General features: G+C 48.0%; 1 protein-coding gene across 1 annotated transcript; it reads left to right on the forward strand.

The window, feature by feature from the left end:
* Positions 1–1,551: 1,551 nt before the first annotated feature.
* gas2l1 (growth arrest-specific 2 like 1) lies at positions 1,552–24,796 on the forward strand. Its single transcript, XM_030359387.1, has 5 exons — positions 1,552–3,055; positions 12,810–12,917; positions 17,124–17,220; positions 18,079–18,379; positions 20,334–24,796. Exons 1-5 carry the CDS (start codon positions 2,339–2,341, stop codon positions 22,405–22,407), a joined length of 3,297 nt encoding a protein of 1,098 aa, XP_030215247.1. The 5' UTR covers positions 1,552–2,338; the 3' UTR covers positions 22,408–24,796.
* Positions 24,797–24,898: the final 102 nt, after the last annotated feature.

Genomic DNA, 24,898 nt, shown 5'->3' on the forward strand with positions numbered 1-24,898 from the left:
GTCAAGCTCCATCGTGAGGGCTGCACTGCCAACGTGCTAATGCGCAAAACGTCATCGATTAACCAGCTTCGAAACGCACATGGCCTGTATTTGAAAGGGGGGCAAAAAATGCATTTCTGAAAACAATTCGTACTAATAGCAAAACACCATGGATTACCTGCAAAAGCCAGGCTCTTGCTCTAAATCCTTAGTTCATCTCTCAAAAGTTAATATCTGAACATGTCAGTGCCATCAGAATGACGAGTCATTGTATGGATAAGAGTCAATTGCTTGTCTTGTCAATATAACAGTGTAGCCTACGCTGAGGAATGTTCTGATGTAAATTATGGCTAAAGTTCTGAAGACAATTGTAAGAGATTGGACAAGATCACATTTACGCTTTGTACTGTAATTTGTTGACGGACCATGTCATTGCTAGAAATGTGAGCATGTATAGGACAATCTCCTTAGGGAAAATGTACATGCATTGCTGTAGGAATTACAGCGCAGTCTTCCTACACCTCCGGTCGTTATATTGGGCCACAAATTCTCATTCTCACGCAGCCTCACTCCTCTTCTCTCTGGCTGTTGATCCCATCCAATTCCTTATCCTTCCATTGTCAGACAATGTAACATTGTGTTGTGCTCAAGCTACTTGCCAGTTTGTTTCATGAGATGCTCCTTTGAGAAATTTCATTAAACTGGTTGATCGTTGGTTGATCTAACTAACACTTCTCACAATTCACCCCTTTAGAGAAAGTCAAGATCACCTGGTTGCAATTTACCAATTCAGGACAGATTTAGAAAAAAAAGAGTCATGGAAATGTATAGAAATATGCTTGACATTGTGACAACTTGTTCAACCATTTTGCATGTAAAGACTTCTGTAATGAACTAATGCCTATATGTTGTGGGGGTGAGACTATTCAATAGAGACAGATTACAATACATGTTGATTAACATGACATAAGCAATTGATAATGTAGGAAAGAGCAGAGAATTGTACATAATCATTTGCATGAATGTACCAAAGCATTCGCAACTTGTTCAAAGAAATGAGAAACTGATTTTCTGATGTGCACAAGTGACACAATGATGTGAAGATTGAACAGGTAATTTTGAGAATTTAAATTCGAATCTGAGAAATGTACCAAAGCGACTGAGAAAAACGAATAGGTATTCTTTTAACCGTAGCCAGGCCTATATTGTAAAATAAAGTCCAATGTTTGATTCACGTCATCGGAGGCATTGGTCTGTCATCCCCTTCTGCCCCCTCCCTTATACTGTTCACACTGGATGGGGGGATTTAGAACCAGCCTCCCTCCTATGGGCGGGGGTCCTAGGAGTTGAACCCATTACAGCAGGGTCATCCGAGGAGAACGCGACCCCCTAATGTGAAGGAATGGACCTCAGCCAGCTGACGTGCACCAAGGGGAGAACCAGCCGCTCTGTAACCTCGTCCCAAGTGCGATCTAAGGTCATGTGCTCCTTGTTGGTATCTGAAGATGCACTAAGGACTCTGGGCCACTGGGTTTCAGATCCAGTGATGGCGTATCAACTATTAAACGATGTGATAATCTATCAGTCTAGACCAGACCGCTGAGTCCAGAACACCTCAGGTGGGGGTCGGCTTTTGGCGCATTGCTTGAGATACCTTCTTTATGCCCCCAGTACGTGAGTTTGATCCAGACCATGCACTGTGGTAAATGTGTTACAGCTTGATCCCCGCGTTGATTTACCTTGATGTTCAGGTCGGGAGGCGCGCGCTGTAAAATAGGGAAGATAGGGTTCATTTCCCGCCCCTCTCGCGGGCGCTGATCCGGTAATGGGATGAGTCTCCGTCTGAGCTCGAGCAGGTCAACATATTCTGCGCGCGAGGCGCGAGCGACACAGGCTGAGCGAGACTGAAGTCATCCTGCATCAAGGAGCCGCGCGCTCACAGCGACACGGCGGGACCGCGCGTCGCGTGGTCGCGCCTAAGACTCGCAGAGGAAAGAAGCCGACGCGCATTGATGGGTGCGGATCCCCGACGGACCGCTCCAGACCCGCCTGAGACCCGACCCGCCAGACCCCTCGTCCGCGTGCTCCAGGCCGGCAATGCTCGCGCTGAAGGAAGCGGCTTCTGTGAAGACATCCGGGAAAAGCGGCCACGCGCCGCGTGCGCAGTGCGTGGAGATCCGCGAGGACTCGGAGCTTCTTCATCTTGGAGCGCCTTCAGAGACCGCCTCGCCCCGGGTCATGGGCGCGTCGACGCGGCTCTCTGTCTTAACGTGTGGACGAGGCGTCAGGGAGCAGAGAGTGAGACCCGAGCGGGTATGATCCCTTAAGAGTTCAGACGAGAGGCCGCTATCCCCGCATCATGGCTGATCAGAGCAACATCCAGTCCGCCGCGTCCAAGAGCATCAGGCCCTTCAAGTCGAGCGAGGAGTACCTGTACGCCATGAAGGAGGACCTGGCGGAGTGGCTTAACACGCTGTACGACCTGGATCTCAGCGCGGACACCTTCGCAGACGGGCTGGACGGCGGCTGCGCGCTCTGCCGCCACGCCAACAACGTCAACCGCGCCGCGCTGGACTTCCAGCGGGAGCGGCCGGAGGCGGCGCGGCCCCTCAGGATGCCCAGCAAGGACGTCGTGTTTCAGTCCCGCAACGTGGTCTCCGGGTCGTTTGTGGCGCGGGACAATGTGTCCAACTTCATCACGTGGTGCCGACAGGAGCTGTGGATCAAGGACGTGTTGATGTTCGAGACCAACGACCTGGTGGAGCGATGCAACGAGAAGAACTTTGTGCTCTGCCTCCTGGAGGTGGCGCGGCGGGGGGCCAAGTTCGGCATGCTGGCCCCCATGCTGATCCAGCTCGAGGAGGAGATCGAGGAGGAGATCCGGGACCAGGAGACCCGGGCTCATCCCCGGGAGCCGGAGGAAGCCGGGGATCCTGGGCAGCAGAGCCCCCCGGCCAGGCGCTACAGCCAGAAGGAGGTCCCTAAGAGTTTGAGTTTGGAGGATGAAACTGATGAGGCGCAATTTGTGTGGCAGCAGAAAAGAGTTTTATTGGACATGAGGAACCTGGACGAGCTGGTGAGTAGCCGTCACTAAGAGTGTTGTCACTTTGGCCGTCACGGCATCATACTCCAGCTTCATATGTACATAATGTCAGTTCTTAGTTAGGTGTTTACTAGGTTTCTCTAGCTGTGATAGCTCAGACTGAGCTTGTACCGCATAGCTGTCACTAGCAAAGCGGTCTCTTCCACATTGTTTGATTCTCCACCACCGGTAACCAGACCAGTATTCTCTATACTGTCATGACACCAGTGCACCACTGGGACTCTGCCCACCAGCACATCATCGCTCACATACCAGAGGGGAAATCAATTTCAACCGAGCGACTCCACATCCTCCCCTGTGGTGGAATCTGAAGCAGCATCCATCCGTTTTCTGTTACACCGGGGGACTGGGGGGGGGGGGGGTAGAGACGAAGACGAAAACGAAAAATGAGAGAAGAAGGGTCACAAATAGCAGGCTGAAGAGAGGAGCCTACAGCCACACTGTCTCTGATGAGAGAGGAGTTCATCCTCTCTGGTGAGCTGAGAGTTCATCGTCTGCTGCGGATGAGAGGTGAAACAAAGCCCCCTTTCAGGAAATTATGTGTGTGTGTGTTGAGGGGGGGGGGGGGGGGGGGGGCAGTCAGTAGTCAGCAGTCAATCTCATGCTGTGGCAGCAACACTGATGATGTGATACAGTTCTGCTGGATCATCATGTTAGATGTGTGTTCTTGTCCTTTGTTATGCTCTGCCTGACCAAAGAACCCAACATAAAATAGGTATTTGGCACCTGAGCTCAGGGGCCGTTGAGGCCCTCATTTATACTTCCTGGGTTGGCTGTCTACCTGTGCTTAGAGAACCATTAACCTTCCAGAAGCCTCACAAACTGATCTATGATTGCATTTCAAATCTAAGTGGATGTGGGAGGAGACAATCATTCCATGTTAGTGATCCAGTCCGTTAAGTGAAAAACTGTAGGTTAATCCTTGAATCATGGTATTCCCCTTGAGTTCTGAGTGAGCCTGGGCCCTTAGTTCAAAAGATGACCATCTCTAAAGAAACCTCTGTCGGCGTGCTGAGGGACATTCCCGCTGGTCAGCGATGATGCTGACTTTAAGAAAAAATGCTTGCTGATGGCATGCGTCACTCAGGACTTTATTCCTGCTGTCTCTCAAGACATCAGAATAGTGTTGTCCTGTGCAGAACCGTTGATTGTTTTAAAATAGTTTGAACAGAGATTGGTTTGGTTCTTCAAACACATTGTGTTCCCGTTTATCCTGCAGTACACAAGATAGTCATGAAGGTTAGCTTGGTCTTGAATTCAAACCACATTCTGAGTATATAGACTCATAGGGCATGTCCCTGAGTTAATTCCAAATCCTTACATTTGTTCGTGTAATGTGGTTATTTAAATGAGCTCTGTGTAGTCGTTGAGGTGAGTCAGTGTTATAGTTAGGCTTATATCACTTACGTAAAATAGAGATTGACTCAAGGTTCGGTGGTAGGGCTCTCACATCCTCATCTCCTGGCCACAAAGTGTCACACTGAGCCGGATCTGCAACCGACATGTCCTCCTTTGAGGAAACTGAAGTCGCTGTCCTTGTTCCTATGATTCAGGTGTTGCCTTGTCTTGACCTGTGGTAATGGTCTTTTGCATCGTGCATCTAGAAATTTAGTCTCTAAAGTAAAAGCAAGTAACCCCTTGTAGTAGTAAATTAATGGCAGCAAAAACAACCTTATCTACCATTCATGCCACAATATGTCATGATAACGTCTTTTTTCATAAAAAATATAATATGGCAAGACTGGCCAAACAATACACTGCAATCCAGGGAATGTAAAAATGGAGTATCCTTTGTTATAGACAAAGGAAAGAATTTGGGGACAATGACATAACATAGTGAGGTGGGCCGGTGAACAAGTTCCTTACATTTTGTCGATGTTCAGTTTGCCCAGTATGTGGAGAGTTCATAGGATCAATACGGCAACATTATTAAATTCCTTGTGGCTGGTTGCAAGTTCTGACGGCCCTGGGGAAGCAGCAGCCACCAGAGAGGGGGGGGACCTGGTATGGGGCCCTGAGGGCTACAGGAGGGGACCTGGTATGGGGCCCAAGGGCCCCATTTTTATAATTTCCTTTATAAAAATGGCTATACATGCATGTAAATAGGTTATCACCCTGAGTGGGCATCAGACTCAGAGGCAACACAGAAAAGGGATTCTTAAGGCATTTCTTTTTCATCCATACACTGTAAACATTGCAGGAACAAACTAAAAGGGATTCAGGCTAGCCACATAACCTGTAAGACCCTCCGTGTCTCAACCAAAACCCAGTCTAGGATCAACCAAAAAAGCCAGAAAAGAAAAGAGTAAAGACAAAAAGGCAGCTTACCCTTTTTACAGAACAATAGAATAAGGCAAATATCTAGACTCTGCAACAAGTCTCACACACTGAACTCTCACCAAACAGACTGACAATAAGGCTTCAGAGAGCAAGACTGGTGCTGGCACACTTATAGCATGTTAGTCCTAAATGCTGATCAGCTCCAGGTAATCAGCTCTAATAATCACTCATAGAAAGCAAGTCATTGGCCAGCACTGTATCTTAATAGTATATAGTTAGTTTTATTCGCAATGACAATACATTTAGATATTAATGTATGAATCTATTAGCAACCCCCCAACGGTCCTGAAGTAAGCTCTAATGGAGGGCAGACCGGTAGTGTTCCACACCGGGTCAGTGGGGATTGTCTGGTGGGGTATTGTTACAGTTGTCTGCTCAGGGCTGAAGACACAGACAGATAGACCTGCATTAACCCTGGTGTTAATTCCATATCCCGATGCTTTTTATAGGCATTCCATAGCAGCTGGTCAATATCCATATGGCAGCCCCCGTGTTGATCCTTTGAAGAGAGTGCATTTCATCAAGCATGTCATGTTTTCACGACCTTCAGATTATGGCGTTGATCCTGTAAATTTGTGTGTATTCTCTGCAGCCAATGGAACATAATGGAACATGTCTTCTCCTCCTCTCATTGGTCGCTTTGATATTCTTCCCTTATCGACTCAGACTAGACCTTAGGGGCCGGTTGGCCTTTAAAAACTAGAGACCCACTAGAACACAAACCAAAATGGAGGATACCCGCCGCATGCAAAGGCACCATACACCTGTAGTTTAGATGTGTAGGCCTCCATACACCAGTAGTTTAGATGTATAGGCCCCTCTATACATCTGTAGTTTAGATGTGTAGGCCTACATACACCTGTAGTTTAGATGTGTAGTCCTCCATACACCTGTAGTTTAGATGTGTAGGCCTGCATACACCTGTAGTTAAGATGTGTATGCCTCCATACACCTGTATTTTAGATGTGTATGCCTCCATACACCTGTATTTTAGTGTATGCCTTAAGTTCATACATCTGTAGTTTAGCTGTGTAGGCCTCTATACACCTATAGTTAGGATGGGTAGGCCTCCATACACCTATAGTTAAGTACGTATCAATACACCTGTAGTTTAGATGCATTGGCACACACAGGTGCAGGCCGCCCGCTCTCTAAGGCTCTCCTGGTGCATGGAGAAGGGATGTGTGGCAGAGATGATTAGTGGCAGAAATACATCCCATAGTTTTGGACTGGGAGGAGGAGGACCAGGCAGCACAGAGGGTTTGACAGTAAAGCGATCAGGCGGGAGCGGCTGACGGCGCGTCCCAACCATGATGATGAGTTTACAGTACGGCGTTCTCAGCTGTCATGGTGGAGGGAGTGGGAGAGAGGACACACACGTCAGCAGCCTGTCTACGGACTGGCCTCATGCTCCGGGGGATGGACGCAAGGAAAGGGTGCGGGTTGAACGCCTGCAGGGCATCGCTGCGCTGTGCTCTAGCAGACTAGAATAGACGCTCCACTCACTGCGACGGCGAGGGAGTGGGTGAGCCGGCTGGAGGGAGATCACAAGGGGAGAGAGAAGGAGAGACATTGGTAGTGGAAAGTAGGTCACCATGGCTTACATTGGGTCAGACTCCTGCGCTCTCCGTGAAGGGAGGTATTTCTGTGTGTGTATGATACTTTACACACACCTCCTCTAAATGAATTATTTTGGAGATTGAAATTCTATGGTTCTGCCAATTTAATGTGTCATGCAATACCCAGCCGGCACAGCAAAACAGCAGCAGAAGCACAGAGCAGGCCTCATTTCTCTGCACTTTCTATGCTGCAACATGAATGTAGAAAGAGAGAAACGTACCAGTGTGATGCATTGCTCTTCTGTGTATCAGGGGAATGCATTAACAGCAGCATGGTGATAAAGATGTGTTTTGTTGTGGGGGCATGGAAGTCCCCCACCCTTTCATCCCTCTCCCCACACTGGGACAGGCAGCAGTCCCTTCCATACATCCATCACATGTTAGGTTCTCTCTGTTGTCAGCATCTGGACCCCATCCATCCAGTTGCATCGTGCTTATCTTAATAGATAATAGATTCCCCATTCCACAATGCTCCTATCCAATATTTGGGATGGAATCTCACTTAACTGAATACGCTGACTATACACATTCTTATTTTTACATCTTCTGGACAGAAGATACTGCTAACGCGGTAATAAAGTTGATAGTATCACAGAAATGCATCTATTCATCTTTGGGGTTACACGGCATCCACACAAACCAAACTGGTGGCTGATACATGCTTTTTATAGGCATTCCATAGCATCGTGCTTATCTTAATAGATAATAGATTCCCCATTCCACAATGCTCCTATCCAATATTTGGGATGGAATCTCACTTAACTGAATACGCTCCCAGTGGTCTCAGGTGTAGACCGTCGTGATGACATTGAGCCCCTCTGCAGACCATAATCACTCATAACCTTGAGTGGGGGACAGCTGTCCCAGTGTAATAAGGTGAAGAGAGTGTGCAAGCTGCTGAGCCATTGTACAAAGCAGAGGGTCGTCGGACAGGAGGTCCACTCTTCAGTTCCAAGCAGATTGCTCAGTTATTCCCAGCCTACTATCCTATATATCCCGAATATCCCGGAAAGCAATGACTTATTCAGTATGTTTCTATGTGTGACTCCCCCCTTGCTCTCCCTACATGTGTGTGACCCTGAGCCTCGAGCCATGTGGGTTGGATGAGTGAGGAATGTGTCTTTGGAATGGAGAATGACCCTGAGGCTGGTGTCTGCTGTGCTCGCTGCGTTCCCTTCAGATGGTCCTGGTCTGGTCCAGAATAGGCCAAGACTGTGTGGTAGGAGGCGCTGTGGCCCTCTGAGCCTTCAAACAATGTCTCAAGGCTCTAAGTGCTGAAGAGTTAGCGCATTCCTCACTGCATTTCAATGCAGAGGAATGACCGTTATGACATGTATTGTCCTCTTCGTCTCAGGGAAGGTTTCTGTTTGGGCCATTAGCCCACTTGAATCGTTTCAGGGTCCCGGAGGGGCTTTGCATAATGGAAAGTCAACCTCTCAATTCACTCCCGGCCCCTGATGCTGTTGGGGAAGGAAGCAGATGAAGTATTCAGACACACATTGAACACGCTACAGCTCCACAAGAGATCATCTGACTGGCCTCGTCTGTACTCTGATAAGAATGGTCAACCCCTTCTCATGGTTGTGAGCTTTATCACTCCGGGTTCTGTAGTGCCGAGGCTTGGCGCTGTGTTCCCCGGTTCAGACGGAGGGTTGGTGTGAACGGTTGTGGAGCAGCAGGAGGTTGACCTGCTGGCCCTGTGTTCTGGTTTTCCTGGGAGTATCTTCCTCAGGGCTGGAGGCTGTGTCAGAAACAAACACACATCTCCACTTTATATGCATCTTTTTTTGTCAACGGTGCTGTTTGGCACGGGACAATAAAATTATATTAATTATTAAAGTAGTGCTTAAATCAGGTTCAAGGTACTGTTCAATAAAAGAATAATTGTTTTATGACATTGTATTTACTCATGAACCTGTTTTGTTGTATTTGTTTTATGTTTTTAGTTGTTGAACGTGTGTCACGCATATACTGTAGGCCTGGCCCTGAGCAAAGATCTCTTCTTTGTTTGCCTGAAGCCGCTACAAATGTAGAGAGAAAAAATAAATGGAGCATGCATTCCTGTGAGGTTACACCACTTGTTTTTTATTGTTCAGCTTTGGCAACATTCAACATTTCGTACAGTCAAAAAACCAGATGAATGCACTGTTACACGTGTATCTTCCTCTAACCACCACGCCCCTATAAGGTTTATACACGTCTCTCCCCTGTATCTGCCCGCGTATCTCCCCCATGTTCCTTCAAGAGGCAGGAAGGGAGGGGTTGAGGCGATAACACCAACCCCCTTGGCTCTGTTGAGTCACTCCATCAAAGTCAACACTTACAGCTATGAGGTGCGGCCGTGACTATTGCAATGTAAACAAATCTATAGGCAAATTCTGTATGTAAATATATCTATCGCTGCCTCAGACCTTAAGGGGGTTTTCCAAGGCGTTCTCTCGGCTGTCTTTGGTGGGCTCAACCCTAAAACCCTGATCACACGACCACCAGAGCTCATCACAATCACTGTGTGAGGGGATTGGGTTATGAAATCACAGCGTGCCCCCATATCTCTCTCTCACTCTCTTTGTCTCTGTCTCTCTGCCTCTGCCTCTGTCTCCCTCTCTCTCCCTCTCTCTCTGCCTCTCTCGCTCTCTGCCTATCTCGCTCTCTCTGCCTCTCTCTCTCTCCCACTCTTTCTCTCTGCCTCTCTCTTTCTCTCTCTCTCTCTCCTACTCTCTCTCTGCCTCTCTATCTCTTTCTGCCTCACTATCTCTCCCTCGTCTCTCTCTCTCAAACATCTGCAGCAGCTCTCTCTCTCTGTGTAAATGTGTCCCATGTGACCAACATATTTTCCATAATTCATCCTCAAGTTTATTTTTTGCTGGCGTTCCAGTTTACTCCTGCATGTTTCCTGCCCTCCCTCCCTCTGTCCTCCCCTCCTCACAAGCCCTGCCTCATCACAAGCCCCTCCTCCTCAACAGCAGCGAGGCCGTTTCCAGCTCCAGCTATTTGTGGGTCATTCCATGTTATTGTGTCTCTGTGTCTGTGGCCAACCGGGCTCTTGCCTGTTGTGTACAGGCATGGGAAACGTACACTCTGGATAATGCTCCAGAGTTTAACCCTGGCGTGTCCTTGACTGGCTTTAATTATCTGGAGGTTTGGAAAGTGCTCTGTGTGTGTAATGCCTCGCACCTCACAGTGGGAGAGAAAAAAATGACCTCAGCTGAACACGTTGGTGTGTGTGTTCGGTATTCAGTGTGTGTGTGTGGGTGTACGTATGTATGTGCGTTTGTGCATGTGTTCAATGTTTTTATATGTGTGCGTGTACATATGATTTTGTGTACGTGTGTGGGAGTGGGTGGGTGTATATACATGTGTGTTTAAAAAAAAACAGCAAAGCAAACGGTCCAGTTCAAACGGGAAGGAAGGCTAATACTGTGTGTGTGTTTGTGTGTCTGTTGCCACGGTGATATTTCCATTAAGTCACTGGCTGGGTTTTTTCCAATATCTGAAAAGAAGCTGGGAAGGTTGAGCAGAGAAAAAAAAGCAAAGGAGAAGAAAAAGAGAAGGAAAGAGCAGAGGAATGGACCCGGCCAGTGGAAAATAGATGTACCTGTTGAAGTCCTGTTGTTTATTACGAGTTATATTGTTAGGTCTGAATGGTTGAAGGCCCTCCTTTGACAGTTTCATAATAATGGAAGGAAGATTTGGATAGGTTAGGTGTGGGGGTAGAAGGGTTAGAGAGGGTTAGGGTTAGAGAGGGTTAGTTAGAGAGGGTTAGGGTTAGAGAGGGTTAGGGTTAGAGAGGGTTAGTTAGAGAGGGTTAGGATTAGATTGGGTTAGAGTTAGAGAGGGTTAGGTTAAGAGAGGGTTAGGATTAGATTGGGTTAGAGTTAGAGAGGGTTAGGTTTAGAGAGGGTTAGGATTAGATTGGGTTAGAGTTAGAGAGGGTTAGGTTTAGAGAGGGTTAGGATTAGATTGGGTTAGAGTTAGAGAGGGTTAGGTTTAGAGAGGGTTAGGCATTAGGGTTAGAGAGGGTTAAGGTTAGAGAGGGCCAGAGAGCTAACATGATAAGGCTTGGCCCTACTTCTGCCCTCCCCTTTAATTAGCATGGAAAATAAAGACGGGTGCTATTCACAGCAAATAACAAGGTGCTGCCCTAATCTCCCAGATACACAATCATCTAAGCATTGCGGGCACACACACACATAGATAAACACACACATGGATTAACTCAGACACACACAGAAAAGCATGCATCCCCACATGAAGCCTACATGCATACACACACCGCTCACACACCTGGTTCGAGGTCAGCCCTCTGTGTTGCTGGTGGGCGGGGCCACACCAGTTGGCATCCTCAAAGTTCATGGATTCTCTGGCATTGAACAACATGCATTCCGGACCTCCAGCAATCCTCCCAGATTTGATGGCAGAATAGCTAGTCTTCAAGGTTCTGACACCTCCTTCTGGGGCAGCAGTTTCTTCACTTGATTTTCTTATTACCACTAAGAATTGATAGCTTAACCACAAACCCTTGGCAATATCGGGCAAATCAAATGGTTAGATGGAGGGTTAGGGACAGGGCACTGGAGCACTAAAACATGTCTTTGTGGGTTTAACTGAGCCTTTCATACAAACATTAGAAGACTTGTCTTCTCCTTCCACGAGCGCGCTTGTCCGTTGTGTGTCCTTCCCTACAAGTGTGTGCACGCCTTCGTGTAAGAGGACAGTCATATGGGAGAAATCCATCATACAAGCCCAGAGCCTGGCAACCCATGTGACAGGGGAGGCTGTTCTCGCCATGCCCTGTAGTTGTGTCTGACTCGTCTCCCTAATAAGCACCTCTGCCACGCCCGCCTCCCCTCCCTACCTGACCACAGCCTCCAGCAAACACCGGCTCTGACTCGCTCAACTCCAAACCCATGTGGCACCACAGACCTGCTGATGTCACCAGCCTGCTCGCCCAGCGCTCTCTCTCTCTCTCTCTCTCTCTCTCTCTCTCTCTCTCTCTCTCTCTCTCTCTCTCTCTCTCTCTCTCTCTCTCTCTCTCTCTCTCTCTCTCTCTCTCTCGTTTATTCTTTCTCGTCTCACATAAACATACAACCACACACATGTTTAACTTAATAGTTCTCTACCGCCTCACCCCCTCTTTGACCCATAAAAGTACAGGAAGATAGTGTATGTGTGTGCGACTGCTTGTGTTGGCATGTGTGTTTGATTGTGTGCGTGTGTTTGTGAGAGAGTATGTTTGTGTGTAAGAATGTGTGTGTGTCTACTGTCCATATATAAAGTATATGTAATCGGTGACTAAGCAACCCCTCCGGGTAAATGTTCCTCCTGTGCTCCCCTCACACCGTTCCATTAACTGGACCCACAAACAGGAAGTGATGCAATGCTTTGTCTGCTGAGTTTGAAGGGAGAGGCGTCATAGTGTTTAATCAAGGAGCTATTTGAAAGAGAGCCCTCCGCAGGAAGATGACTCACAGAAAGACTGGTCCAAAGTCACCACCTAGTGAGACAACCCCCATGGCTCACAGACAGGGCATTCATTGGAATATTGACACAGAGGCAGAGGGACTATCTGTCACTGATATGTGACTAATAACCATTATCTATGGGTTATTCACGCATAGCTCCCACCAGGGGAAGATATAATATGCAATGAGGGACAGGGAAGGTTCAGGGACGGACCCTTTTGTTATTGTGGAATCCATGTCTTCCACCGAGCTGCTGTACGTGTAGACGCTGATGTTTGTTGTTGTTGTTGTTGTTGTTGTCTGCAGGTGCGTGAGATCCTGGGCCGCTGCTCCTGCCCCGGTCAGTTCCCCATGACCAAGGTGTCGGAGGGGAAGTACAAAGTTGGAGACTCCAGCGCCTTGATCTTCATCAGGGTAATAAGCTCTCCCTTTGATGAACAAAAAGATATTGCAAATCTGGTGATCATCAGGTGATCGATGCCCTGACAGCAATACATCCAACGTTGGCAACAAAGTGTTGGCAATTAGTAATCCAAACTCTGAATCCGTCTGCAGGGATAGCCCCATTTAAAGGTCTTAGTTGTCATGGTTATTCCATGGGTGCAGCCCGTCCAGCTGTTTCTGGTTAGTGTCGTCACTTTCCATATTTTGCTCAGTATTCATTGGAGCCAATAAGAAATGAAGTGTGATTGATGAAACACAGTGTACCATAGACGGGGCTTTCCCTGGCGTGGGAATCATGTGGTCTGATGGCTTTTATTCTGGTGTGCTTGGATCGGAACCGTTGGCCTTTTCAATACAAACAAAACCGTTTCCTTTGCCTCCTTGGATTTGCAATTTGCATGAATCTCCCCTCCTACATATATCCCAAAACACAACGTAGGGCATTGGGTAATTTCCTGACACAGTCTTATCTCGGTCACAGCCTGCTTGAACCACACCTTAGTTTGAGCCCCATGTGGGTTGCTGCTGGACCCATCAGCCCCTGCAGGAAGTTGGGGTAGATGCCGGGATTGATTCCGTGTTCAGTTTCCCCATGATAACCACGAGGAGTAAATGGAGTCTCTGGGTCTCATTCCAAACGCTCTGCCTTCACCGAACCGCTCTGGCGGGAGGTCGATAATTGTTGTCAATATTTTCCCCTCATTTTACGGTTTTGCATTTTCAAGAAAATCGGATGCACAATGGCCTTTTTTCATTTCTATAAAAAAAGAAATATCCTCAAATTGTGAAAGACATATAATATATTTACTCACATAATACATGTCAATGTATTGCTGCCCCATAAGCATATATAATTTATTTTGGGATGACAATCTTTGAATGTGCACGTTTGCACATTTCAATCTTTGAAATCGCATCAATGAATGTGTGTGTGTGTGTGTGTGTGTGTGTGTGTGTGTGTGTGTGTGTGTGTGTGTGTGTGTGTGTGTGTGTGTGTGTGTGTGTGTGTTTGGGTGTGTGTGTGTGTGTTTGGGTGTGTCTGCGTGCCTCTGCATGCATGTTTATGAATGTCTTCATATCTGTTAATCTGTCTTCATATGTCTGACTCTCCAGAGGTGGACAGTAGCAAAGTACACATACTTTGTTTTCAGGTATCTGTACTATTATTGAGTATTTATTTTTCCTGACTGCTGTTTTCTTTTACTCCCTACATTCAAAACAAATATCTGTACTTTCTACTTATTACAGATCAAAAAATGCCTGTTGATTGAGTTGTAATGCATTTGAGCAGAATTATCCCCTCAAAATTTGCATCACTGTGCGCCTTCCCAACGGGACGGGACACGAACACGTAGAAAGACGGTCCCTCGGTTTATCTGCCTGTCTGTTTGTCCGTCCGTCCGTCTCTCCGTCTGTCTGTCTGTCTGTCTGTCTGTCTGTCTGTCTGTCTGTCTGTCTGTCTGTCTGTCTGTCTGTCTGTCTGTCTGTCTGTCTGTCTGTCTGTCTGTCTGTCTGTCTGTCTGTCTGTCTGTCTGTCTGTCTGTCTGTCTGTCTGTCTGTCTGTCTGTCTGTCTGTCTGTCTGTCTGTCTGTCTGTCTGTCTGTCCCTGTTGGTGCTTGGGTGTATCCTCTGTGTAAGGTTACTCTCCTTCCTGCCAGTGGCCTCCCCTGATGGATGATCTGAGGGTGATTAAGTGTGTTCCGAGCAGCCTCTAGTGCAGGCAACAACACGTGTCCCTCGTTTAGCAGGGGGGGAGGAAGCCTGGAGCCTCCATCGCTGCCAACCAGCTTTAATTCAGCTGCCAAGTCCCAGAGAGCTGGTCGAGGCTGGAGCAGAGTGGGGTTATATGGTTAGGGGGTTAGGTTTACGGGGTTAGGGTTATAGGTTAGGGTTATGGGTTTAGGGTTATAGGTTTAGGGTTATAGGGTTAGGGTTGGGGTTATAGAGTTGGAGTTATGGGGTTAGGTTTATGGGGTTATGGTTATAGGGTTAGGGTTATGGGGTTAGGGTTATGGGGTTAGAGTTATGGGTTTAGGGTTATAGGGTTAGGGTTATGGGGTTAGGGTTGAGGTTATAGAGTTGGAGTTATGGGGTTAGGTTTATTGGGTTATGGTTATAGGGTTAGGTTTATGGGGTTATGGGGTTATAGGATTAGGGTTTTGGGGTAAGGGTTTTTGGGCTTTAGGGACGTGACAGGGCGGTTGATTGTTATCGTAATGTGAGCTGCACAATTTATGGTTCTATGATATATCATATTTATATGTTATTATATAATAATTGAAAAAACTAAAAAAATAAATCTGAAAATGAGGGCATATATGTCCTTTTAGGGTTTATCTTTGGTAATAACAAACAAAAGAATGACCTTAATTAGAAAGGACAACTGGTATTTATATTAAAAAAGAGATGCAAGTTATATATATATATATATAACTTTATATGATATCATAAATAATATGTATTTCATTGATTTTGAATTTTGTTGTATGTCTACCCCGTTGTGATTTCAAATCTCATCTGTTGGCCGTTGCCTAGGAAACTGGGATGGGATGTCTCCAGTTGTGAGGGCAGGACGCCCTAGGAGCGGATTGGATGTCATTATTATTGCTAGCGCACAAAACCCTCATAATTCCTCCAGCTTGATCAGGCATCCCAGAGCTGATATCAGCCTCACCACACGCCCTAGTTCAGAGGATAGGAAGGAAAGGCCAAACACCGTCTGGGCCTGGGGTCCATCCCCTCCCCTCTGATTCTGGGGTCCATCCCCTCCCCTCTGATTCTGGGGTCCATCCCCTCCCGTCTGATTCTGGGGTCCATCCCCTCCCCTCTGATTCTGGGGTCCATCCCCTCCCGTCTGATTCTGGGGTCCATCCCCTCCCGTCTGATTCTGGGGTCCATCCCCTCCCGTCTGATTCTGGGGTCCATCCCCTCCCCTCTGATTCTGGGGTCAATCCCCTCCTGTCTGATTCTGGGGTCCATCCCCTCCCCTCTGATTCTGGGGTCCATCCCCTCCCGTCTGATTCTGGGGTCCATCCCCTCCCCTCTGATCCCGGGGTCCATCCCCTCCTGTCTGATTCTGGGGTCCATCCCCTCCTGTCTGATTCTGGGGTCCATCCCCTCCTGTCTGATTCTGGGGTCCATCCCCTCCCGTCTGATTCTGGGGTCCACCCCCTCCCGTCTGATCCTGGGGTCCATCCCCTCCAGTCTGATCCTGGGGTCCATCCCCTCCCGTCTGATCCTGGGGTCCATCCCCTCCTGTCTGATCCTGGGGTCCATCCCCTCCCGTCTGATTCTGGGGTCCATCCCCTCCCGTCTGATCCTGGGGTCCATCCCCTCCCCTCTGATTCTGGGGTCCATCCCCTCCAGTCTGATCCTGGGGTCCATCCCCTCCCGTCCGGGGGGAGGGAGTGGACGCCATGTGGGTCATGGGGCCCGTGTCCTGGCCTCAGGGCCTTAGCTAGGACCGACCTCATAGCATATGATATCATAGCACCACAATGCTAAGTTATACAACCACCCCCGGGTGATGGGGGAGGAGGGAAGAGGGAGGGGGAGTAACAGAGGAGGGGAGGGGGTACTGCTAATCCAGCCCTGTTCCTCTGACCACAGGGAGAGAGAGAGAGAGAGAGGCGTCAGAGCCTTTCAACCACCTCCACTGCTCTTCATTATTCCTCCCTGTCTCCTTTAAAAGTGTTGGCATGGCGATGAGCGGCCTCATAATGGCCCAGCTGGGGGGAGGGAGAGCCGAGCAGAGTGTGCGGGTGGTGATGCGTGGGAGGGGAGGTACAGGGCACTGGGTTAGGGGGGGCCTCTAATGGGACTGTTACGTAACACTGTGGACATGGGGGTGCTCAGGGGGGCCTGGCATGCTGTCCCACTTTAAGATTTGCATGTCTATTAACCGCTGTGTGTGTGGTATTTGAATTTTTCGAGGTGAAGCATCTGGTTAAAGCAGTTCTTTATGAGTTGTGTTTGTGTGTATGTGAGGGGGTTGTGTGTTTGCGTGTGTGTTTGCATGTGTGTGTGTGTGGGTGTGTGTGGGTGTGTGTGTGTGAGTGTGTGGGGGGGGGGTTTATGTGTCTGTGTGGGTTTTGAATATCTGTGTGTCTGTGTATGTGGGTTGTGTGATGGTGTGTGAGTGTGTTTGATCCGAGTCTGTGTTCCTCGTCTCCTCAGGTCCTCCGTACCCATGTGATGGTGCGCGTGGGGGGGGGCTGGGACACCTTGGAGCACTATCTGGACAAGCATGATCCCTGCCGCTGCGCTGCCTTTGGTGAGGTCACTTCCTGTTTCCTGTAAACTAACTATTTAAAGAACTTACTCACTGTTCCTGTGCAGGGTTGGAGCTGAACCTCAGACCTAAATCCTACATCCTAAATATTACGTAATATATCATTATATATGTGTATTTGTATCTTTGACTGATACATATTTGGTTCTTACAAAGGTAGTGGCCTGTATTATGTCAAATTAGAATATTTGCTTGTTGAATTCACCTTTATTAATAATGCCAGTGAATAATTAAGTTCCCAAAGTCTTTGTACCTTAGCTTTGATAGCAACTATAGTGCACCCAATGAAACGACTAAGAGCAGCGGCTGTAGCTGGTCCTACCAGACTGGAGAGGCAGCTGTAATCCAGGCCCCTGGCCTTCAAAGGCTCCACACCGAAGCCAAACTCAAATCATCACAGGCTGTGTGTGCAGGCAGCTGACATTAGGTCATGCTTCAAGCTAACACTGCTCATTAAGAGAAACGCACAGAAACCACACACTGCACAGAGCGGATCCAGCTCTGATCTGCAGCTGCTGCGTACTGAATGATGATCAATGATCAATGCTCATCTTTGAGGAGAATTATACAATATATATATCAATATTCCTATGAATATTATTAAAATAGCAGATATAGGACAGCTGCACATTGATCCCTTCAGAGATGGATTGACAGCCCTAATGATGGCAATAACATCATGCCTGTCTTCCAGGACTTGATGACGGCATCAAAATAGCCAGTAGGAAATTGTCTGAAACTGTCTTTTCTGGTTTCTGTAAACCTATAGAGCCCAACCTGCCTATCACCTACCAATGCCTTCAATCCTATCTCTGCTCATTGTGCCCCTGCTGGTGCTAGCTCACCGCTACCACCAGGCTAAGGCCAGCAACCAGGGCCAGGGAGGCCACAGCAAGTCCTCCAGCGCCCACTCCTCTCGCTCGACCAGCCCGGGGCCTCACTGGCGCAGCGACGCTCCTCACAAGACCCCTGACCGACGGACCCTGGAGACCCCCTCCGCCTCGTGTTCCTCCGGCCGGCAGGGCCGCTCCCACCCGGCCCTCATCGCCCCCGGCAACGAGCCGGACCCCGGCGCCGGGCGGCCCCTGCTGCCCCGGCCGCCCAGGGACCGCTCAGAGCCGCGCCAGTTCAACCCCCTCAGGTGAGCCTCGCTCAGGCTGTGGATGTGGCATGGTAGCACGAGCCATAGCGTCATGAGGGAGTCATTAGGCTACAGGGTCACTGTGAAGGAACATCAAGGCACCGACAGGAAATGGTTTCTTTTATGGATAGTTCAGTATAGTTGACTGGTTAACGGAGCTTGTGGCAGGATGCAAGAAGCTTTTGGACAATGGCTTGTGAGTTAAGATAACCTTTGCAATCCCACAATCATACAATCACACACAGTTTATACAAAGGCCAGGAAGCCGCAGATTATAGTTGAGAAGATTTATATAATCTCAGGTGACACTGTCCCGTCAAATAGCTGGACACAACACCCTCTAGCTCCCCCTAGCGGCTAAAACTAAATTATTTTTTTATATTCATCTCTTGAGTTGCCCTCAGTGCCCTCTCCCCTGCTATGTCCTCTGGCGCCTGTTCTCTAGAACCCCCTCTCCACTCCCTCTTCTCCTCTCTGAGTTTGTTGAGTTAATTACATTAATGGCTCAGAGAGCGGTTAATCAAGCCTTTGTTCCCAGTGATCTCTCCACGGCACACACCCGTTGACTGAATGAATGTGAGGCCGATGGGGGGATGGAAAGTGGCTCTGTGTTTGTTTGGCTCCAGATTCCTGACAAAGTGGGATTGTTTTGTGGGCACTGGCATGTCATGGCCAGCAGAACGCCCTCCCTTTTGGATACATGCAGATCATTAGAGCTGGCCCTGTTTCCTATAAGCCAACGTTGGGTGAGTCACATACCTTCCTGATACGTCAGTGCGTGGAGCCGCCATTGTTAAACACAGTTTGGGGCCTTGGGTTGGTTTACTTTGGCCCCTGGCCCAGGCGGTGCTCGGTTGAGTGATGTCTGAGTCCAGACGTAAGGGGAGCAGGGCTTTGGGGCGGGGCTTTCCCTCCAAGTTCCCCAGACTCCATAAAGCAGATAATCTGACCGCCAGACTAAGCAGGTCAACAGGTGGGATTCAAGATAAGTGAAACAAACGAGAACAACCATACTTTTTTCATTTATCTTGGCCCCTTGCCTTTTTCTAAAGGAATGGCTACTCCGATTACATTTTAGTTTCCTCTGAGTTTTATCGGTATTTTTTAAATTGCTGCGTGGTGGGATTTAAAACCTAATCATGAATCGTCTCCTTCTCCTTCTTCTTCTTATCTAATTATTAGTGGTGGTTGTAGGAGAAGCAGCTTTATTACACAAACTGCATGAATAGAGCTGGGTAAAAAAATCAATTTAATCGATTTTGGATAGACTTGGGATAGACTGCAATATCGATTTAAGGCATGAGATCCTTTTTTTTTTTTTTTACCATTATTATTATTTTTGAACTTTATTAAACAATGCCTTAATGCAATTTGCAGTGATGGAATGTTGTAGTTCTAGTACACTTTCACTTGCAATTCCTTTCTAATCGCATAAAAAAGAGACAGTTTTGTTTACAGCTCAAGTTTAAACCGTATAATTTACAAGTTTGCACTTAAAACCTGTTTAAAACTAAAGTACATTTGTATTTTGTAACACAGTTGAGCCATTTTCATTATTTAAGAGCAGATTGAATCGAATCGAATCGTGATTAATCGATTCAGAACCTTATGAATCAAAATCAAATCGATTTAGGAAATTGGCCACGATACCCAGACCTAGGCATGATTCCATGTCTTGATACACGGTCCCTTACTGAAGAATAAAGCAATGATTTAGTTTAGGCTTGAGGAGACTAGCAGTTGATGACAACATTGCAGTTCTTTGTTGGTTGTTGGAAAAGAACTGCAGTTGGAGTGATCTCCTTGGAGATCACATGTCCAAGGGGAAAGCAGGTAGTCCCCGAGGTCAGCGGTAAAGGTCCACCTCAGAGGTCAGCAGTAGAGGTCCACCTCAGAGGTCATATATATAGTGTATAGTAATTATGTTGTCTCTTTTCTCCTCTCCCTCTTTCAGGAACAGGGAGACCATGTTGCCCCTGACAAGGCGTCTCTCAGGAGACAGTGACTCCTCGACCACCTCATCGAAGGGAGGAGGAGGTGGATGTGGAGGAGGTGCCAGGAGGAGCTTGACAAACTCCTCCCGGCGCTCCGATAACGAGGTGGTCCTGCTCGTCAACCGGAAGGAGGGGAAACATGTGATCGAGAGGCCCGGAGGCGGAGCAGCCTCCGCCCCGGGCCAGCGCCGCCCGATGCCCCGCGCACGCAGCCAGTCCCGGGAACGCCCCGCCCCCACGTCCATCCTCAAACCCATCCCCCCGCAGGGACCCTCTGACGGGCCCCGGAACCCCCGCACAGAGAGGGGCCGCTCTCTGGCCAATGAGGTCCCGCGTAGACTTCAAGCTGCTCGCTCCCAAAGCCAGGGAAAACTCCCCACCCACAGCCGTATGAGCGACGCCAGCCCCGGGCCGCACCATAGAGACCCCCAGCCCCCCCTCTCAGAGAGGAGGGAGGCCAGACAAGTGCCCCCTTCAACCCCTAGGATAGTGGGAGGCTTCGCCAAGAGACAGTCTTCCTCATGTTCCAACTCCCCAGTTAAAGGCCTCCAGAGCAGCAGCAGCAGTAGCCCCAGCAAGAAGACCTCCGTGACCCCCAGACCCCCGGCCCCCCGCTCGCCCTCCATGGGCAGAACCCGCCTCCTGCCGCCGGTGTCATCCGGAGGCCGGCGCTCTCCCCACCCCTCCCCCCGCCACTCCCATCATCATAATCCTCCTCGCTCCCCCAGGTCCGGACATGTCCCAGACACCGCCGGTCGAGGCCCGCCCCCCCACAGGGGCTGGTCGGGGGCCGAGGAGGTCGAGGAGGACGGACCGGGCTTTGGCATCCAGATGCTGCCCGCTCTGGACCCCCAGAAGGAGCAGGACTTGTACCGCAGCTTTGAGGCCGAGTTCCTCGCCAACACCCAGCGGGGCAGAGGAGCGCCCAGCCGAGGGTCCAACGGAGTCCCTGTCCCCAAGCAGCCACAGCGGGGAGCCGGGGCACTTTCTGTACCGGCAGCGGCCGACCCCAACGTCACTGACTCTGCCTATTCTTCTTCAAACTCCTCGACGTCCTCCCTGAATGTTGGCGCTAAAATGGGAGCTCTGCCGGACCTGAGGGAATCAAAGAGGCCCATCCCCCATCACCTCCACCTGGAGGAGCTCTCCGGCCCACCGCACCGCCAGACCCCCGGAGGACCACAGAACGGGAGGCAGGGCGAGCGGGAGCGCTGGGGGGAGCGTGAAGGGACCCTGAAGAAGCTCCCGGCTATCTCCGGCTCTGTGGAGGAGAGGGAGGCCATGCCTTCGTCTCTGGCTGGCCTTGGAGACACAGAACCAACCACATCGCCGAATCAGATCCCCCCGTTACCGACTTTCAATTGTAGGAAGCTGAACGGAGACTCGGGGGGCTGTCCCTCAGGGGAGGTGCTGAGCGACCATCAGGGACCCCCTCGATGGGGCTCAGGCCCCGAGGGAGACATCCCTCTACCGGAACAACAACCAAACCTGCCGTACGACATGGAGGACGGTGAGCAGGGACACCAGGGTCTCCCTGGCCCGGAGGAATGCCCTTCTCCAGTGGCCCTGCCCACATCTGAAGACTGCTCCTACCAGGACTCTTCCAGTGAGAACTCCTCCATGTGCTTCAGCCTGAGCGAGTCCCACTCAGAGTCATCTCCTCCCCCCTCGGCCCTGACTAACGGGAACGGCGACGGTGGGGTGGTCCTGCGACCGAAGAAAGGGCAGAAGAAGAGCGACCGGGTCCCCTCCGTCTACAAGCTCAAGCTGCGGCCCCGGATACGGCCTCGAACCGACAACAGGCCCGACAACAGTCCCTCCCGCATCCCCACGCCTGTGAGCTACAGAGACCTACAGACTCAGAGGGCCCTCACCCCTCACAGCACACCGCCGGGGTCTCCGCAGATCGCCCGCTCCAACGGGAGATCCCTCTCGCACAAGGCCAACATGAACGACCCCCACTCCCACTCGTCCAATCAGCAGTTCCCCTTCCCTGCACAGCCAGGGGCCGTGGACACTGAGGCCTGGATGTAGCTCATGATTGTGATATTCGAGGGGATGTTCTCCTCATGCTTACTACTGTGTGAAGACCACAACTGGAGAGTGACTGGACTTTCGGCTGCTGTTGTTATTGCAGGTTTTCTGTTTCTTTTTGTCCCCGTTGAGATGACCCCTGATCATAATGGGGATAATATTTCTTGCATTCAAGCCAAATTATTTATTACCAAAGTAATGATTTGTGAAGTTTGATTTACATTCATTTTAAATGTTTTAACGTGTATGGAGAAGGTTTCGCGAACTTCAAGGTACTGCACCTACATCCCTCATCTACAGTAATCAGAGGGATTTGTGTCCGATTAATTGGTTGGAAAGAGTGATTGAGGTAGAGAGACAGAGGAGTGAAATAAAGAGAAAAAAGAAAGAGAGCAAGACTGATACTGACAGAAAGAGCATAGGCAATAACGTATGCCTCACTAAGGGGCATGGTTACATTACATGCCAGGGACTCAGAACATAACCCACAGGCATTTCAGCCCTTGGAATACAATTAAGCGCAATGGCTCCCTCTTGTGGTTTGCTACAATATCTATTCTTGCCGTCATAATCAAAATACTGGTCATTAAGCATTCAAGGCTGACATTCCACAACATAAAAAAGGTATAACATACTAGTCACCTGTATCTTCATCATCTTTCAAACTTAGTACACTATATATCACATGTACAGGCCAACCAACTTCTGTACATTTTATGTATTTTCACTGTCACTTGCTCACGGCTTCTCACAGTCTTAGTAATCCAAATAGGCATTTTGCTTCTAGGTTTTTAGGTTGCTGCAGTAAAACACAGTTTAAAAGATGTCCAATGCACCCTACCCGTGGATGGTAGATATGTGTTTAGTATGTCACTGAAAAGATAATGCTCTTTAACTTGACTGTACATGTGTGAACAGCTGTTTAATGAATGTGTAAATATATGTGCAAAGTGTAGCTCACAGAATGTTGTGGGTACTGTGTACATAACTTCAACATACATAATGTACATATTTATGATATACAGTCGCTGCCTTAGCTATGCAATGTTGGTGTTGAAAATGCCTTGACAATTCCCCTTGCCTTAAGACATTCTAGCAATTTTTTTTTTTTTCTCCAATATTGAGATCTTTGCCATTTTTACTTAAAATGACATGCATCCCATTTAATTCTGATTGTGGAATGAATTAGTAAATAGATTTTCAGTTTGTAATGATCAACATACACATTTGTTGTAATCACTGAATTCCATCTAATCGGTCCCTTAAGATGAGTTATCAGTTTGCAAATAATAATAATACTTGAGAGGAAAGGTTATTTTTTGATGATTTTTTTAATGAGGACCATATTTGCATAATGACATGGGTGCGGAAGTTGCGTTATTAACAGGTTTAGGATCTAGGACATGTCTTTGCAGGTCGAAAGGTGGGAATTGCATTGTAAGGCTTATTTGGAAGGTCATACCTTCAAAATAATCTAACTTTTTATCTTTTTAAAGAGCTGCATGCATTTCTTTCATATTTTATAAAGCTTTTCAAATGACTATGATGTAAAATTGTTAAATAGATAAAATTGCTCCATCAAATGTTAGCAAACCATTTGACACGTTTTGGAGACAATTTGAAAACAAACGATGAAACGGAGCTGGACAGCAAATCTAAAGGGGGAAAGTTACCATGTGTTCTCATGTAAATATTATTTAAATAATAATCAGGTTATAACTTCAGAAAAGAGTGGGGATGTTGTGTTGATCTTATTTATTTATTTATGAAAGGATATAGCATCATGAGTATGTTTGGAGTGTTGTAAGTATGTAAGAGAAGGAAGGTCTAATATGTGTCTACTGTATACGATCCAAAGGATGGCTGGTTGCCACAACAACAAATGGTGGATTCATTCGGCAAACAGGCATGTTTGCACTACTTAGATTGTTCAAAGACATGTTCTTTTGACTGTTTCGACAGCAGCTTCTTCAAATACCAAGTTGAGTTGACGCTCATCACTGTCCCAAACCCAGGATCCCAATATGGAATTATATTACATGCAAACATCTAAACTTTCAAAATGGCTTTCAATGTTGAATTGGCTCAAGCTAAATTATTTGTTCAGAAAACCCCTTGAGTGAATTCATCTTGCTTACCCACTTGTGGTCCTTCTCACTATTTCCCTAAAGGTCTTAAAAAAAAAAGAATGTTCCTGGCCAACATGAAAAGTAATTTGTTTTTTTGCTATAATCTTTATCTTCTCTAAAACATTGGTTCAATGTATTAAGTGCTTGACATTGTGATATTTGTATGCATTAAATAGCAATACTGCAATAGCATTGTTTTCAAGATGCTATCAAGATGAAATGGTGTTAAGTTGTAATAAATATTTTCCTCTGAAATGCAATTCATTAGTCTGATTAATGAAATGTATTGTGCCATTCTTCGATAACACCAGGTTTTCCTCTTGTATTGGGGTGATTACAGGTCTATTTTTAGCTCATGAGCG

Source organism: Gadus morhua, chromosome 6 (assembly GCF_902167405.1).
Source record: "Gadus morhua chromosome 6, gadMor3.0, whole genome shotgun sequence".
Taxonomy (NCBI): domain Eukaryota; kingdom Metazoa; phylum Chordata; class Actinopteri; order Gadiformes; family Gadidae; genus Gadus; species Gadus morhua.

What these genes read in the sequence shown, in the direction of transcription:
- gas2l1 (XM_030359387.1), top strand. Translation starts at nt 2,339, where the DNA reads ATGGCTGATCAGAGCAACATCCAGTCCGCCGCGTCCAAGAGCATCAGG. An exon ending in CTGCCGCTGCGCTGCCTTTG is followed by an intron (nt 17,221 to 18,078) that starts GTGAGGTCACTT and finishes TGCTGGTGCTAG; the next exon opens with CTCACCGCTACCACCAGGCT. An exon ending in CGCCAGTTCAACCCCCTCAG is followed by an intron (nt 18,380 to 20,333) that starts GTGAGCCTCGCT and finishes TCCCTCTTTCAG; the next exon opens with GAACAGGGAGACCATGTTGC.